Source organism: Gopherus evgoodei, chromosome 2 (assembly GCF_007399415.2).
Source record: "Gopherus evgoodei ecotype Sinaloan lineage chromosome 2, rGopEvg1_v1.p, whole genome shotgun sequence".
NCBI classification, from domain to species: domain Eukaryota; kingdom Metazoa; phylum Chordata; order Testudines; family Testudinidae; genus Gopherus; species Gopherus evgoodei.
Window position 1 is genome coordinate 21,766,077 of NC_044323.1, and position 17,928 is coordinate 21,784,004.

At 39.9% G+C, this 17,928-nt stretch overlaps 1 protein-coding gene across 6 annotated transcripts in view; it reads left to right on the forward strand.

Moving 5' to 3' along the window:
* The window catches only part of ZMYND11 (zinc finger MYND-type containing 11), a 96,395-nt gene that overhangs the window by 69,534 nt on the left and 8,933 nt on the right, over positions 1-17,928 (forward strand). For all 6 annotated transcript variants that reach the window (XM_030550121.1, XM_030550123.1, XM_030550126.1 and 3 more), the window contains 8 exons: positions 2,557-2,634; positions 3,077-3,169; positions 4,800-4,887; positions 6,158-6,213; positions 7,056-7,133; positions 7,686-7,804; positions 9,929-10,136; positions 11,244-11,312. In XM_030550121.1, the coding sequence (XP_030405981.1) occupies positions 2,557-2,634; positions 3,077-3,169; positions 4,800-4,887; positions 6,158-6,213; positions 7,056-7,133; positions 7,686-7,804; positions 9,929-10,136; positions 11,244-11,312 (789 nt within the window). The remainder of the gene's footprint in view (positions 1-2,556; positions 2,635-3,076; positions 3,170-4,799; positions 4,888-6,157; positions 6,214-7,055; positions 7,134-7,685; positions 7,805-9,928; positions 10,137-11,243; positions 11,313-17,928) is intronic.

Below are 17,928 nucleotides of genomic sequence, written 5' to 3' on the forward strand. Positions count from 1 at the left end.
CTTAGGTATCAGACTACAACCCATTTATCTTATATATTCTCTTTACAAATCTGTCCTGCAGACCAATGCAAGAAAAAATATTGATAATAATTGGGGGATATTTTCTGCTGATGATGAATTCAAGACTATGTTAGGAAGGGATATAGAGAGAGAGACGAGGCTAGGCAAGTGAATTTTATTGTATCCTAATGAGTTTCAGTCTGTTCAAATGCTGTGTCATTAGAAGCACCACACATTGCACTCTATTGCTTATTTAAAACCTTGAAATGACAGCAGCTAGTTCACAGTTATCTTTTAATGCTCATTTAGGTTTCCATGGAGTAGAACTGTTATGTTTTATGTAAGACAGCAGTTGAGATGGCTTTAAACAGATTGGGTAGTCTCATAGCAGGTAAAATTAAACATGGAGATATGTAAGGTAATGCACATTGACAAAATAAATGCATTTTGAGTTGAGCTCTAAAGATGAAATTCACTCCATACAGAAGCTAGAAAAAGACCTACGCACCACTTAAGCCCTGAACATAGGGCTTAGGTATGACATGAGTGCTAGACTAGCCTTGGGCTGGCTCTCTGCACAGTGGTGAATTTCATCCCATGTTTGCAGCGTTATGTGAGGAAAAAGGCTTAAGTGTTGATATGGATAGCACAGTAAAGATGTATGTTTAGTATGTAGTAGCAATTAAAACTATAGTATTTAGGCTGCTGAGATGTACACCTCTATCCCTATATAATGCTGTCTTTAGGAGCCAGAAAATCTTACCATATTATAGGTGAAACCGTGTTATATCGAAATTGCTTTGATCCGCCAAAGTGCGCAGCCTCACTCCCCCCCGAGCACTGCTTTATCGCATTATATCCAAATTTGTGTTATATCGGGTCGCTTTATGTTGGGGTAGAGGTGTATGAAAAGATGTGAGCCCAATTCTCCAAGGATATCCATTTGGTTAAACAATGGTATGCATGTTGGAGTACTGTAGCCAACTTTGGTCCCTTTATTTTAAGAAAGAATTAATGGGAATTGTACAAGTCCTGAGAAGAGCAGGTTATGCACTTGCCATAACAGAAGAGCCTATAGTTGGCTGACAATATATTTCAGAAGGCGTAAAGGCAAAATGAGACTCAATCAAATACTATCCATATTTTAACCTTAAAGTGCAAGGGTTTTGGCCTTCAAAGTGTAATTCTAAAAAGTAAATAGTAAAAATGGTACCTCTGTACTCGACAGCTCTGCTCCCTTTGTGTATTCAGAGTCACCCCTCAATAGTCCAGTGAGCAAAATAAGATTTTATAAATTTTTACCCATCAGCTTTTGCAGAGCCAGCCTAGTTAAGATGGCATGAATTAGATTCTATTCCTTTTTGTGCATCACAAAGAGTATTATTTGCTAAGTCCCAGCCAGTTGCACCTTTGCAAACCTTATAAAGACCATGCTTTGCACAGGTGTCACTGAAGTGATAATTTGCAGACCTATAGGTTACAGAGATGTAACTCTGAGCTTAATTTAGTCTGTAAAATCTTCATAGTGGTGACAGTGAAATGCATGAGAAGGTAAGAACTCAACCTAACACACAGTCACCAGGCTGAGTATTCAAGGCTGGGAGGTAGGGAAAAGTAAAACCAAAAAAAATCCTTTTTGCTTGTGAAGTGATCATATGGAAATCACTGAGTGATTGTGATCATAAACATGGAACCCCACAGCACAGAACTCTACTTTAAATGTGGAAGACCTATGGGAGGCAGGGAAAAGCGCAAAGACAAGCTATCACTTTACTCATAGCTGTAGTGGCAATACTCTACTTTAATTCATGCTAAACAGTTTCTGCTTGCCTAGAAAGCATATCATTTGCGGCTGGTATGGGCTTCTTTTTTTTTTTTTTTTTAACTTTTTTCCTGTCTTTTGGTAGATCAGTGGTTCTCAAACTTTTGTACTAGTGACCTTTTCACATAGCAAGCCTGTGAGTGTGACCCCCCCATCCCCTTATAAATTACAAACACATTTTTATATATTTAACACCATTATAAATGCTGGAGGAAAAGCAGGGTTTGGGGTGGAGGCTGACAGCTCCCCCTCCCCCCCATGTAATAACCTCATGATCCCCTGAGGGGTCCCTACCCCAGTTTGAGAACCCCTGCGGTAGATACTAATACTTTGCTGATAAGTTGACCATTAAATAATACATTGTAATTTAATAATGATCCTAGCCTTTCTTCATTTCTTCATTTTATTAAGACAAAGTAATTCTGCACTCTTTTGTGTGAGAGCATTTAACGAGGCATTAAGAACACACTAAATGGAAATAAAGCACATAATTCTTCTGTAACTGAGGTCCTCAGCAAAGTACATAATTCATTTATCACCATGATGCTTTGACTATTACTCTTGTGCATTAGCATGACCAATTTTGAAGAAGAGATTTTCCTTAATTAATTGTATGATTTAATCTGAGGCAAATGTACCCTTTAAAAAATCTTTGTAATACAGAGGGTTGCTGGTGTGGTTTTTTTAAGTCAGATTTTTAAAAAATAGTTGACTGTTTCTTTTTTTTTAAACAGAGTATTAAGAAGAAAAACACAAGCAAGCAAGAGATGAGCACATACCTGCGATTCATTGTCTCTCGTATGAAGGAGCGGGTGAGTCTGAACGGCAGTGGTTTGCACAGAGAGGGTAGTAGAGAGTTGGGAAATGTTTCTAATGTCCAGTTTTTAAATATGTTGTATTCAATTAGAGGCATATTATAGTCACCCCTTGCATAAGTTTGCAGGGAGCAGAGGACACAAAGAGCCATTTCTTTACACATCCTCCTATGGAATGGTTTATGTGTTTCAACATGTACAGCCCATGGCCCAGTATACATATTATTCATATTTCTGGCTGGAATAGCCTATGCAGGGTACCCACACCTCCAGTGGAATGGAGACTCTTCAGATTTTACAGAGACACAAAATCAAGGTGAAACACTTCTTTCCATTTCTCCCCCTCTGGCATTCAGTTGTATGACTCCTTATTCGAAGTACTTAAATTCATATCAAGTGAAATAATTCTTTTTCACATACTGTCTCTTGGTCCTTTTAGGCTATCGATCTAAACAAGAAGGGGAAGGACAACAAGCACCCAATGTATAGGAGGCTGGTGCACTCAGCTGTCGATGTTCCTACTATACAAGAGGTACAGTCACATACTTTCTGATTTCGTACGTGAAGTTTTGTTTTGTCTTTAAAAGTGAAGCCAAAATTTTATAGACCAAAATACTAATCCTTGTTATTTAATTCTTTCCATTGTCGTTTCTGCTATGACTTCTGTCATAAGCATAATAGCCAAACATTTCAAACTTGGGTGACTAAAGCTAGGCACCCAAATCTTTATATCAGCACCTAAAAATGTGCCTCATTTCCAGAGGCACAGAGCACCCTCAGTTCCCATTAATTTTAATGGGAGATATGGGTGTTTGGCACCTCCAAAAAATCAGGCTATTTATTTAGTTGCCTGAAGATGGGTTTAGGTGCCTAAAGTTAGGCATCTAAGTTTGAAAATCTGGCCAATAAGTAAAATGGCTAATGAAACAAGCCATAAGAATATGTTTCACCAAATATTCCATTTTTTTCTTGCTAAAGCAGTTATAGACATCTGCTTTCCAAACATCATGATGATTCATAAAATGCCAAACATTTTGGGTGATCACAAAAAGCGGGAATGACTTGAACCACCTTTTATGTTAATTTCTTCAAAAATTAAACTACTGCTTAATATATAATCCTTAATCTTTCAGGTGATTCAGTCTGTGACTTATTAAATCAAAGGAGTTGGGAGCTTCCCTTATAAAGATTAATATCTTACTGAGTGTTACATCTAAAATGATATGATATTTTGTGCTATTTATTGATTTTTTTTTAATTGTAGATTTGGGGTTCTTGATTTTCAGTATTATAAAATAGAATTTAGTGTTGCTTGAAACATGAAGTCACACATGCACAAGCCAGGTCTGCACTAATGTTTTTTGGTGAAACTACCACCAGTTGCATTCCTCCAGACGTGGAAGTTGCCATAGTAGACAGTTTGGGCATTTTAGCACCATGTGATCTAGATTTGCTCAGAGCAGGTTTGGTTGATGCTGGCAAAAATTTCAGAAATTGACAGAACGTTGTCTACGCTAGAATTCTCATAGGTGCTATTACCAGGGCAGTGCAACTGACAGTAGCACAGAGAAGAATGTTTTACTAGTGTGGAGAAGGCCATAGCATGCTGAGCTTGGGCAGGACTAGAAAAATGCACTGTGTGACTCAATGCAAACCTCTGTTATGTTATGGGCTTTGAAACTAATCCTTTGTGAAAGTGGTGCAACATGAGGCCCTTAGAAATGTTTGTGGGAGCTCAACACAGAATTGAAACTAAGATGAAATGCTGGATTGAAACTAAGATGCAAAGCACTGTCCCACAGGGAGCAAATCTTTGAGCAAATGCTGTCAGCTATAGTCTATTCTGTTACACACCATGGGAGTGTGATTCCAGATTCGAGATTTACTTGTTATAACTGAGAAAAATTCCCCTCTTTAATTAAGTTAATTTTAAAGCACCTCTCGGTACCTGAGAACTGGACAAGTACTGCACCTACTGAGGTATGGACAGGTAAGGTGCCACAGACTAATCCTGGAAGTGTTATAAGTACGTCTGTGAGCCATAGCAATGTCAATAACTCACCTTGTCTGCCTATTACATATTATTGTAAGAGCTTCTGTGCATAATACGAACAAGTCACTCCACCAGTAGTTTTCATCGTTCTATATTTTGCTTTGTGTAGAAAGTAAATGAAGGAAAATACAGGAGTTATGAGGAGTTCAAAGCAGATGCTCAGCTTCTTTTACACAACACGGTGATTTTCTATGGAGGTAGAGTATTACATTTAATATTTTTTCCATTAATTTGTTTCAGGAAATAGATCTCAGGGTCTTTACTCTTAGGAAACTGGCCACTTTGGATGAGACTTGGGGACCAGCTAATTAAGAGAGGGTGAGGCCACCTTGAGGGTCTGTGGATATTAGCAGCGCGGGCTGTGTTAGTACTCATTTCTACAGTGGTGCCCACCCTTCCTCACTTCCCCTATACCTAGTACCACCTTCTCTGCAGCTGGCCTTCCCAAAGGGAGCACCTCCACCTCCTTACTAATCTATTCCTGCTTCAGCCTAGGAAGCTGTAAGGGGAAACAGTAAAGTCTGAGGATTGGGACCCCAGAGCAGCTCCATGCTGAATAGCAGGCCAGTTGCTAAGAATATCGCCTGGGAAAGCAGTGCTGACTACCTGTTTAGTCTCTGGCCATTCGCAGAATGATACAGTCTTCAAATGGCCATAGCTATGGGCAGACTTCTTCTGAAGAAGTTAAGAAAGAATTGCTCCAGAACAGGTCACAAGCCAGATGCAGTGTCAGGACAAGTATACTTGTCCTTGGTACAATTTACTGAGGATATGTTTGCTGATCCATCAGGTTCTAAGAGTTAAGTCCCAGGTTTGCAAAGGCACCTAACTCCCACTGATTTCAAAGGAAGTTAGGAGCCTAAATACCTTTTTGGATCTGGGCCTAAGATTTCTCAGGGAATTAAGTATTGTGTTTAATACAGGCATCTAGCTTGTTGTCATGGAAAAGTCAAAATGTGTTGAGAGAATATTTGATGCAGTGAGATAACGTAATTGGACTAGCACCACAAGAGACAGCTTCTAGAATTGACCCATATAAACTGCATGCTGTAATCCTCTAAGAGACAGTTGTGTTCCTATAAGGATGCCGTAGCAAAGAGTGGTGTTTTAGAACAATTGCAGCATGTGAGCTGGGGCATTCATGTTTAAAAAAGAAAGTAGGACATCTAGATTGTTAGTGGTGGCACATCGCTCGGTCCACTTCTAAAGATGCTTACTTAACATGTTAGCTAGTTTAAAAGTCCTCAGTAATATTTATATACACAGGTGGACATGATGGGGATGACGAGGCTGAGAAATAGAGTTGATGGTTGGAAATGTAACAGGAGAAATGTTAGCTAAGATACTGAATAAGGTTTTTTTTAAGGCATATATTTATAGCATGAAAGGCATCCTGACGGTGATTGCAAATCTTTGAGCAATGTTCTCATATTTTGGTTATTGATGGTATTTATTTTTAATTTACAGCGGATAGTGAACAAGCTGATATAGCTAGGATGCTTTACAAAGACACATGCCATGAGGTAAGTAATATCTATTAAATGAGCCGAAAAAGATGATTTGGCACAGATGAAACCTATCAGTTTCTAAAATGATGATTTCTTTCTTCTTCTAAGTTGCCCCTAAAAGCAAGGAAATAATGGGGAACATTTATTATTAACTTTCCCAAATTAAACTTTTTCACAGTTAATTCCTAATTCCTTTTCCTTTTGTTCTGCATGGCAGGGGTTTTATATCTCTCACACACACAGAACAGCCTTATTGCAATTTATTATCATATTCCTTTGCTTACTGAACTATAGTTCTTCATAATTCGGAGGACATGGTTAGTCATTGGAAAGGAAAAATCAGGAGTAAAGTTTTAGTTTCCAGATAATATATAAACACACATTTAGACCAGAAATGGTCAGTCTTATCTGATTTAATTCAAACCCAAAGCCAAATTCTGACTGATTTCCAAGATGGGCAATTGAAAAATGGAAGGGGACAGGAAAGTGGTGTTTGGGTCAGCTGCCGGTTTGCTCAGCCCTCATAGTCAACTCATTTCCGTGCTTTCAGAGTGTGCTTTAAATATGCTAATTGTTCTTATGCAGTGTATGATCTTTAACAATAAATTAAAGTTCCATTAGGAATATTTTTGTAAAAAAGAAAAAATGTTTCTATGTGAAGGCCAAAATTTGTGCCACTCTCAACTTGCCTCTATTTTTATGAATATAACCAACTAATTGCACAAAATTGAATTGATTCCACAAAATTAGCAGGCAGGGCTGAACATTGGGCCTTAGAAGTCTTACTACTTAAGAGTTAATAGCACTGTCACAAAGAGAGTGTCCCATGGGCTGATTTACTTGTTTTTGTTTTTCAGCTGGATGAACTGCAGCTTTGCAAGAACTGTTTCTATTTGTCAAATGCACGTCCTGACAATTGGTTCTGCTACCCTTGTGTATGTTTCTGACACAGATTTTTATTTACTTGCTTTTTAAAAAATAAATGCTTTCAGTTCTGGAGTTATTCATTTCTTAACTATTCTGCTTCAAATAAGCAGAATAAGCTTTTTTCAGATGTACTGTTTAGTCTCTGCACCTCTGATATTTTACACAAGCAAAAACATTAACTGAAATCCAAAGCAATAACAATATGGGTAATAAACTTGGTTATTGGGCAGTTGCATTAGAAATAAGGACTTTACAGGAATTAAAGCTCTGTTTCTGGATAAAGCTATGAAGACTAATATAATTTTTGAAGTGCTTAGGATATCTGTGTACAGTAGATAGTTACACACTTTTCAGAATTTGTCTTTTTTAGTGTCTTTGATCCAAGCAGTGTGGTTAGCATAGAAATACTGTGTATTATAGGAAGGTAAGAATGAAAAAGACATAAAAAGCAACCATGTTCTGAAGATACTAGCACAGTGTTACACTAAACTTAATATTTGTGGGATGACTGAATATAATACTTCAAACCCAATAATAAAGAAAACACTTTTTTTCCCCAGATACCTAATCATGAATTGGTTTGGGCCAAAATGAAAGGGTTTGGGTTTTGGCCAGCCAAAGTCATGCAGAAAGAGGACAATCAGGTCGATGTTCGCTTTTTTGGGCATCACCACCAAAGGTAATGTATTAACTCCGTGTGCTACTTGTTATAGACATGTCTCACACAAGTTTACCCCATTCACTCATGTTGTAAATCATTGCTGAACTAGTCACCAGCCTAACTTTGCCATCATTATTTCAAAAAGTTCAAAGTCCAGTGTAAGACATCATAGGCTGCCGAGTAATTCATAGAAGATTCCATTTTCAGAATTGCCATAGGGATATTCTCTACTGTTTAAAAATAAAAAAGGAAATTCATTCCTATGCACATGACTCTTCACCTCTGTAGCAGCCCGTAATAAAGACATTGCACACAAACTAGACATACATTAACTGAGATGTATTTTAGGTGCCTGAACTGCTAACTTTGCTCATGTTAGCCAACAAGATGCGTCACAAGTTTACATTTTAGGGATGTAACACATTATGAAGTGTTTTGGTGTTATTGTTAGCATTGTGCCAACAGTCCCAGGTGGACCCCAATTTTCAGAAGTTTGTAACTTCAATGAAATAATCCCTTTCACATAGAACCTTCACTTATGGGCTTCAGGGAGTTGGGTTATTCATTTAGGAAACATTTGGCTATGGCTACTTTATAAGATTATATAAAAAAAAGAGAATAGTACAGCCCCCAGTTTTTTTCAAGGGCTATTAATGTAGTTGTTGCTGCTGTGCAGAATGTGCACGCCAGTGCTGCTTTTACAGCATCAATGTGTATATGATTGGAGAGGTGAGGTAACATTTACGTTTTGGCTCATTGTTTCTGAGAAAGTAGTGCATTTCAGTGCATCATGAGGGAGGCTGGAGACATTTATAGCTGGGTTATTTAAGTTGCTTTTTAATTTAACAAGGGCTATGTATATTTTCACTTGATTTATCTAGTAAATAATAGAATAGACTGTGTGTTAAAACAACTGTCTCCAGCCTCTCCACAAGTGTTTATTATATGACTTCTTAACAAGGAGATTTTCTAGCGAAGATAAATGAGTAAGATCTCTTACTTGCATTTAAATCATGGAATGACTTATATTGAAATCATAAGTACCTTAGTAGAAGCTTCATACTAAGTAGAGAATCATTTCATTTGTAGTTTTGGCACTAGGCTCACACAGCTTCGCACAAGTGTTGTGTTCTCTTACTAAGAAGTTTGATGAAAAACACCTGAAACTCTACACATAAGCATATACTGTAGTAAAGAGGAAAATCCATCTACTGTAATGTCATCCTCTTGTTACAGTCATGGACTTTAAAAAGGAAGAGCTAGATTCTCAGCTGGTGTAAATCAGTGTAACTCCATTGTCTTCAATGGAGTTATACATATTTACACCAGTTGAGGATCTAACCCTGGGTATTTAACTTACCACAATATTCACGTCAATATGTAGATTGGTACTGCAGTGACTGATATTCTTTAATGCACCTTTCTATATCCTTCAGAATGTCAAGAGTTATAATTTGTTACATTTCTGTGTACCTTTGATGGCATGATTTAGGGTGGGACTTTCAAAGTGGCCTAAAGAAGCTAGGCAGCCAGTTCCCATTGACTTCGATTGGGACCTGGGCATCTAATTCTCTGAGTCCCCATTGAAAATCTCAACTGTAGAGACTAAGGAACCTTTCAGGTCTCTAAGTCACTGGAGGAACAGTTTGACAAAAAGTAATTACTATCCGATGGCTGTTTAGTGATTTATACAAAAGGATCTGGTGCTCTTGATTCAATTCCAGATAGACTGATAGATCACAAAAACCATCAACACAAGAGGCATGAATTTGGCACTCATCTTGACAGTTTCAACAAAGAGGCTAAGGACAGAATTGGAATAGAAATTGCACAGATAGTCGTGGTCTCTCCATGTCCTAATGGTGCTCAGCCTCTGTGAAAAACTGGCCACTTTGAGTTAGTTGTCTAAATACAGATTTAAAGTGTAGACTCTGTTTCCAAGGCTGCCAATACAGCATCGCCATGGGAATTGAAGGTGGGGAGTTTCAGAAGAACTGAGCATTGGGCTACCTGTGCGAAGAAGGACAGTTAGCCCAACACTAAATTCATTGGAATATCTCACCCTAAATCTCTTTTTAAATGTATATTAACACACTCTTCCCCTTCAGCTTTCTGATTGTGTCTTTAAATTGTCTTGAAAAGGGCCTGGATCCCTTCAGAAAACATTCAAGATATCACAGTTAATATCCATCGGTTGCATGTGAAGCGCAGCATGGGCTGGAAAAAAGCATGTGATGAACTGGAACTGCACCAGCGTTTCCTTCGTGATGGGAGATTCTGGAAGTCTAAGAATGAAGATAAAGGTGAGGAGGAGGCAGAATCCAGTATCTCTTCCACCAGCAATGAGCAGGTGAGTACTCAACTACTATAATTTATTAAATGACGGCAAGGACCTGAAATGGAATTTTTAAAAGTTAGTTTTAAGTTGTGCCCTGTTTACTTCTTTATAATGAGACTAGAAGGCAGGTTACTTTTTTTTTTTTAATACTTTAGAATACCAGGAATAGAAAGTTATCATCTCCCAGGTTTTGCTTGATGATTTCTGGGAAGTCTCAGGGATATTTATTGGGAACTCTTAACACCTCGATTGAGTGAGCAAAGATCCTTAAAGTTAAATAAGTGTTAATAAAAACAAGGAGATTAAATTGTCCTACTGAAAATCTCTTCTCCCCACAACTACTCAGCTTTCATTCTGTTGACTTTCAGTAGTTCTCTAGACATAGGAACATAGACATTGCCATACTGGGGCAGACCCAAAGTCCATTTTCTCCACTGTCCTGTCCTTGTCATTGATAGTATGAGATGCTCCAGAGGAAGGTGAAAGAATGTGATACTAAAAACTACCTGCATCCTGGCCTGTAATTATTAGAGATTAATTATAACTCTGATTAGTCTTGTTGTAGATATAAATGTACAATTCCTATTTGAATCTTGCGAAATTTTTGGCCTGCATGCCAAAGTGTAATTACATGGTACAAAATCAGAGTATTTTCCAGCCTAGAAAGGACCTGAATTTCTAATGTACAAAAACAAGCAGAAAAATGTTTGTTTTCCTAAAAACAGAAAAACAAAAATCTTTCTATCACTCCAGTGAATCCTGATACAGGATTAGAGTCTTGTTCCAGAATGTAGAACCCATTTGCCTGAGCATACCAATGACAAATTTCATAAATAGTGTAAATGAAATAAATGTTATTTATTAGAGAATTAGTAACACACACGCACGGATTCTACTCACTCCACAGCTCATTAGTTATGAGGTCTTTATCACTAATTCAGAAAATATATCTGACTGTACATACTCCTCATTCTGGAATTGTATTTGGCTTTGTATGCTGCCTTTCACACTCCAGGTATCTCACGCATTTTACAAAGAATGCTATTTGTGTTGGCAGCTGAGAACTAGTGTTTCCCAGCATTTGGAATTATTCAACATTCTTTTTAATAATGTTGACAGCTGAAGGTTACTCAGGAACCCAGAGCAAAGAAAGGACGACGTAATCAAAGTGTGGAACCCAAAAAGGAAGTAAGTAGCCTCACGTGGTATGTCTGTCAGTTAAGCAAAACAGCCAAAAGAAAAACCCTTTCAGAATTATGATAGACATCCCTTATAAAAGTTTGAGTGTCAGCAGCACGACTTTCTCTGCTGAAGACTATAATGAGATCTGTTTATCGTAAGGTTTTGTATTGGCACTCATCACCATGGTATCTGTGTAAGATCTTTTCTCATCACAGGTTTAGCCAACAGTAATAGTCAGATGATATTATTGCAGTTTAAGATCTCCATCACTAGTAAATCAACATCCCACTGACAACAGTTTCTTTAGGAACGGCAAACTAGGTTTCATTTTACTAATATGTTAAAAAAAATTTAAAACTGTTGGAAGAACATTATTTTGGTTGCCAAGTCAAGGACTCAAAAGTTAGGAAATCCCAGTTTTATGGTTGCCCTTAACCTTAGAACCTTAATTCTACCTGCTTGTACATCCAAATCATGCACTGAAGGAGGCAGATTAAAAATAAAGGATATGATCATGTAGTTAAAGATTGTCCTAATAGACACGCACAAGAAGGCCGTGGCACTGGCAGCCATAAATTTGGCATTTCCTAATTTGCATTCTTAATAATGTTACTTTAATGTAGTTTTTTTATGTGACTTCATAGTTGTTTTTTTTTGAAAGAAGGAAATAGATTTAAAAAATCTGTTACGTATGACTGTAAAAACACCCCAACTTACCTCATCAGCAGGGTTCAAACCCTGACACTTCAGCACAGACTGCTACGAGTACTTGAGTTGCAGAACTAACTACATTAGTTGGCAGAAGCAGAAAGCTGTTGACCCAGAATAGGGATGAGCTGCTGGGTTCAGAGGATAGTCCAGTGGAGCCTGGCCTGGCTATCTCTCCATCCTTGGGGCTCCTGCCCCATGTGGTGCCTCCAGGGTGGGGGGCGGATCACTAGGGCCATGTGCTGGGTGTGTATGTGGAGGCGTCTTCTGTTTCTCTACAGGTCCCAGGGTTCCCAGGACAGTGTATGGTGCTGTTGCTCCTGCTGTTAAGGCTTTGGCAGCAGTTTGGATCCAGCTCGTTAGTATATTGGGGCATTCACTTATAATCCTGTGGAAATGCAAGTGGGAGAAAGAAAATGGTGATTTCTAACAGTCTACAATTCAGCTAAACTGAACAGAATTTCTTGGGAAAAAGACACTTCTCAAGCCTAGAGACTGTCTCCCAGTCAGATTTCAAATGTCCATTATAAACAGTGAAGATGTTAAGTATCAGAGGGGTAGCCGTGTTAGTCTGGATCTGTAAAAAGCAGCAAAGAGTCCTGTGGCACCTTAAAAACTAACAGATGTATTGGAGCATGAGCTTTCGTGGGTGAATGAAGGTGTTAGAGTTTCTCAAGGAAGATTCCAAGGATATTTTTATACTGAAAGGTGTTAGGCAACCTCAATATACAGGTCACTACCATCTCTCCCTATAATTGTGTGGGTCACCCCATTTTGTCCGCTTGAAAGTTGAATCTAAAGGGCATAACTGAACAGAGAGCACCCTCCTTTGTTTCAATATGGGGAGAAGAATCACAGAAACTACAGGTGATAGCATACAATGCTTCATTCTGGTTTAGGTGGCACCAGTTGGAACATTGTATTCTGGGACATGTAGTGTCAGTGGGCCTCAACTCCAAATGAAAAAGGAGGGCAGTCACAGGTTTTAGCTTAGGCATGCTGATTTATTTCTTTCTTTGAATGTGCCCAGATCTTGTGCTTATGACATTTGAACTCATGGGCCTGGCTGTCCTTTCACTTATGCTGACCCTACATGGATGTAACACCCCATAAATTAAACTACTCTTGATTTATACCAGTGAGAGGAGACCCAGTCCCAGCACTTAGAAATGGAAAACTTGTTCATTTTTGTTGTGCTTTTTGTGTTGCAGAATTGTTTAAAAAAAAACCTGGTCATAACTGGCAGAAATGTTAGATGTTCTTCTTTGTGATTTATATAATATTTAAAAACTGTGTATAAATATGTATTGATGCAATATTTAAAATGTAATGTTAGAATGAACAAGGCAGGATATTACCAAGACCACCTACATTTTAAGGAAATAATATACAGTAACTCCTGACTTAAAGTTGTAGTTATGTTCCTGAAAAATGTGACTTTAAAGCGAAACAATGTTAAGCGAATCCAGTTTCCCCATAAGAATTAATGTAAATAGGGGGAGTTAGGTTCCAGGAAATGTTTTTCACCAGACAAAAGACTATAATTTATATATATACACACACACACATGCACAGTATAAGTTTTAAACAAACAATTTAATACTGTACACAGCAATGATGATTGTGAAGCTTGGTTGAGGTGGCGAAGTCAGAGGGTGGAAGAGGGTAGGATATTTCCCAGGGAATGCCTAACTGCTGAATGATGAACTAGCATTCGGCTGAGCCCTCAAGGGTTAACACGTTGTTAATGTAGCCTCACACTCCACAAGGCAGCACGAATGGAGGGAGGGGAGACAGCATGGCAGAGAGAGACAGAGACACACATCATTTGTGTGAGAGAGATGCGCATTTCCCCTCTAAGTACGCTGACACCACTCTAAGTACACTGCCTTTTTAAGTCGATCAGCAAGTTGAGACAGCAGCTGCTGCTAGCAAGCTCCCGCCATCCTGAGCCTTATCATGTCCCCCACCTGCTCTGACTTTAGCACCTCTCTTCTCTTCTCTTCCCGCCCCCCCCCCCCAAGCAGGAGGCTCCCAGGAGCAGCTCCAAGGCAGAGGGCAGGAGCCGCACATGGCACTGCAGAGAGGGACAGCTGAACTGCTGGCAATTGATAGCCTGCTGGGTGACTGCTGCACAGGGAACTTAGGGGACCGAGGAGCTGATAGGGGGGTGGCGAGATGTCGGTCCACCCTTGTTCCAAGTACCCACCAGCTAGCTCCAACAGGCTGTTCTTCCTGCAAGCAGAGGACAAAGCTGGCGGCTGCCAAACAACATTATAAGGGAGCATTGCGCAACTTTAAACAAGCATGTTCCCTAATTAATCAGCAACGTAACAACGAAACAGTGTGAACCAGGATGACTTTAAGTGATGAGTTCCTGTAAAACTATATGAAAAATACAGGGAAAAGTTTAGGCCAGTGCCCTCAATTTTTATTCAAAATTATGCAAAGTCCTAAAACATGCATGAGTATCACAGTGTACGATTCTTTGTATGATTATTGCTGAAATATGAGGCAAAATATGTCCTATACTTGATGTGAGGACATTAGATGTCAAATAGAAGAAACCTCCATAAAAAGATCTCTCCTAGGAACTACAGTAATACAATAATACTCCATAATAATATCCAAACCCAAAAGGGGGCCAGTCATCTCCTACACAGGGATGGGTAAACTAGGAAGTATTATGGCTGTACTTGGAGAGGTTTTTAACAGCCTGGCATAGTTTGCCTGAAACACCCCACCCTATTAGCAGGTGTTGATCCTACTGGTAAAGGTTTAAGGAAGATCAAATAACTTTACTGAGACGCATGGCTTGTTACCCCACCAGATAAAGAGAGAAGGGCCAGCATGGCAACTGAGTAATCCTCATTTAGGGACGCTGGAAGCAACCAAGTTTAGACTCATAGGCTTTAAGACCGGAAGGGACCATCATGATCAACAAGTCTGACCTCTTGCACATTGCAGGCCACAGAACCTCACCCACTTACTCCTATAATAAAACCATAACCTCTGGCCGAGTTACTGAAGTCCTCAAATCGTGATTTAAAGACTTCAAGTTACAGAGAATCCACCATTTATACTAGTTTAAACCTGCAACTGCCCCATGCCCCAGGCTGCAGAGGAAGGTAAAAAACAAAACAAAACCCAGGGTCTCTGCCAATCTGACCTGAGGGAAATTTCTTCCTGACCCCAAATATGGCAAACTGTTGGACCCTGAGCATTTGGGCAAGACTCACCTGCAAAATTCTCTGTAGTAGCTCAGAGCCCTCCTCATCTAGTGTCCCATCGCTGGCCATTGGAGATATTTACTACTAGAAATCACAGATCAGCTACATGCCATTGTAGACAGTTACATCAGACCACCCCCTCTATAAACATATCAAGCTCAATCTTGAAGCTAGTTAGGTTCTCCCCCTTCCTTCCCTCCTTGCCCCCCCTTCCCCTTGGAAGGCCGGTCCAGAACTTCACTCCCGTTATGGTTAGAAGCCTTCATTTAATTTCAAGCCTAAACTTCTTGATGGCCAGTTTATATCCATTTGTTCTTGTGCCAGCATTGACACTTAACTTAAATAACCCCTCTACCTCCCTGATATTTATCCTTATGATGTATTTATAGAGACCAATCATATCTCCCCTCAGCCTTTGTTTGGTTAGGCTAAACAAGCCAAACTCTTTGAGTCTCTTCTCATAAGGAAGGTTTTCTATTCTTCTGATCATCTTTGTAGCCCTTCTTTGCACCTCTTCCAGTTTGAAAACATATTTATTATACATGGGAGACCAGAACTCTACACAGTATTCCAGAGCAGGTCTCATCAGTGCCTTGTATAATGGTACTAATACTTACTTATCTCTACTGGAAATACCTCACCTGATGCATCCTAAGATTTCTTTAGCCTTTTTCATGGCCGCATCACATTGGCAGCTCATAGTCATCCTGTGGTCAACCAATACACCCAGGCCTTTCTTCTCCTCTGTTACTTCCAACTGATAAATCCGGCTTATAGTTCCTGGGTGCATGACTTTTCAATTGAACTATTAAATTTCATCCCATTTCTGTTACTCCAGTTTTCACAGTCATCCAGATCTTCTTGTATGGTATTCCAGTCTTCGTGCATATTGGCAATATAGCCCAACTTTGTGTCATCCACAAATGTTATTAGCACAGTCCCACTTTTTGTGCCAAAGTCATTAATAAAACCATTAAATAAGATCAGTCCCAAGACCAATCCCTCAGGAGTTCTACTAGTTACTGAAGGATTGGTAAGTAGTAGACCTGACAGTTCACCTTTAAGAATAACCCATTGTAGACTCCCCTTTATCCAATTGCTTATCCACCTTTCAGTTCTCATATTAATCGCCATTTTCTCCAGTTTAACTGAATTTGCCATGTGGAACTATGTCAAATGCTTTATTGAAATTCAGGTAGATTAGATCTACTGCATTTCTTTTCTCTAAAAAATCAGTTATCTTCTCAAAGAAAGAGATCAGGTTGGTCTGGCATGATCTATACACATCTACCTCGATATAATGCTGTCCTTGGGAGCCAAAAAATCTTACCGCGTTATAGGTGAAGCTGCATTATATCGAACTTGCTTTGATCTACTGGACTGCACAGGCGCCCCGCCCCCCCCCCCCGAGCACTGCTTTACCGCATTATATCTGAATTCATGTTATAGCGGGTCATGTTATATCGGGGTAGAGGTGTATTTTGTAAAACCATGTTGTATTTTATCCAGTTGCCATTTACCTGCAATGCCTTAACTATTTCTTTTCAAAAATTTGTTCTAAGACCTTGCATACAATTGAGGTCAAATTAACAGGCCCGTAGTTTCTCAGATCACCTTTTTTCTCCCATCTTAAAAATAGGTACTACAGTAAAAGCTATTTTATCCAGCATGTTGAGGGAATGGGGGGGGTGCCAGTAAGTGAAAAATGCCAGTTAACTAAGAGGGAGGGAGTTTGAGTGTGGGAGGGGTTGTGGCTTAGGGTGCAGAGTGCAGGCTCTGGGAGGGAGTGTGGGTGTGGGAGAGGGAGCGGAAAGAGGTGTGGGGGTGCCGGATCCAGGGGCCACTCACCTCGGGCAACTCCCTGCAAGCAGTGACCTGTCCTGGCTGCTCCTAAGCAGAGGCATGGCAGGCAGCTCTGTGTGCTGCCCCTGCCCCACCCTAAGTGCTGGCTCTGCAGCTGCCAATGGCTGGGAACCAAAGCCAACGAGAGTTGTGGGGGCGGTGCCTGTGGGCAGAGGCAGCGCGCAGAGCCACCTGCTGCGTCTCCACTTAGGAGCAGCCGGGAAAGTTCACCACTTACGGGGAGCTTCCCAACATGAGCGGCCTCTGGATTCAGCACCCTGTGCCCTCTCTTGCACCCCAAGCCTCCTCCCACACCCAAACTCCCTCCCAGATCCTGCACTCCACACTCCCTCTCATGCCCCAACTCCCTGACGACCCCACACAACCAGACTATAAACTGGAATTTTAATGAAGATCAGAAATGCCAGTATATAGAGCTTTTCAGTTGGCGAAGTGCCAGATAAAACAACTTTTACTCCTCCAGCTGTAGGATATGACCCCTGAGTCTACAGATTCATTAAAAGTCCTTGCTATTGGGCTTGCAATTTCACATGCCAGTTCCTTTAATGTTCTTGGATGGAGATTATCCGGGACCCCCCAGTTTAGTCTCATTAAGCTGTTTGACTTTGCCATCCATCTCTGATGTGGTAATTTCTACTACCATATCTTCGTTTCTAGTAGTACCCCTGCTCCTGTCCCTAAGCTCCTTATTAAAAACTGAGGCAAAGTATACGTTTAGGTGTTGGGCCATGCCAAGATTACCTTAAATCTCCACCCCATCCTCAGTGCTTCTCGGTGCCACTTCTTCTTTTCTTGTTTTTTTTAATTTATGTGGCTATGGA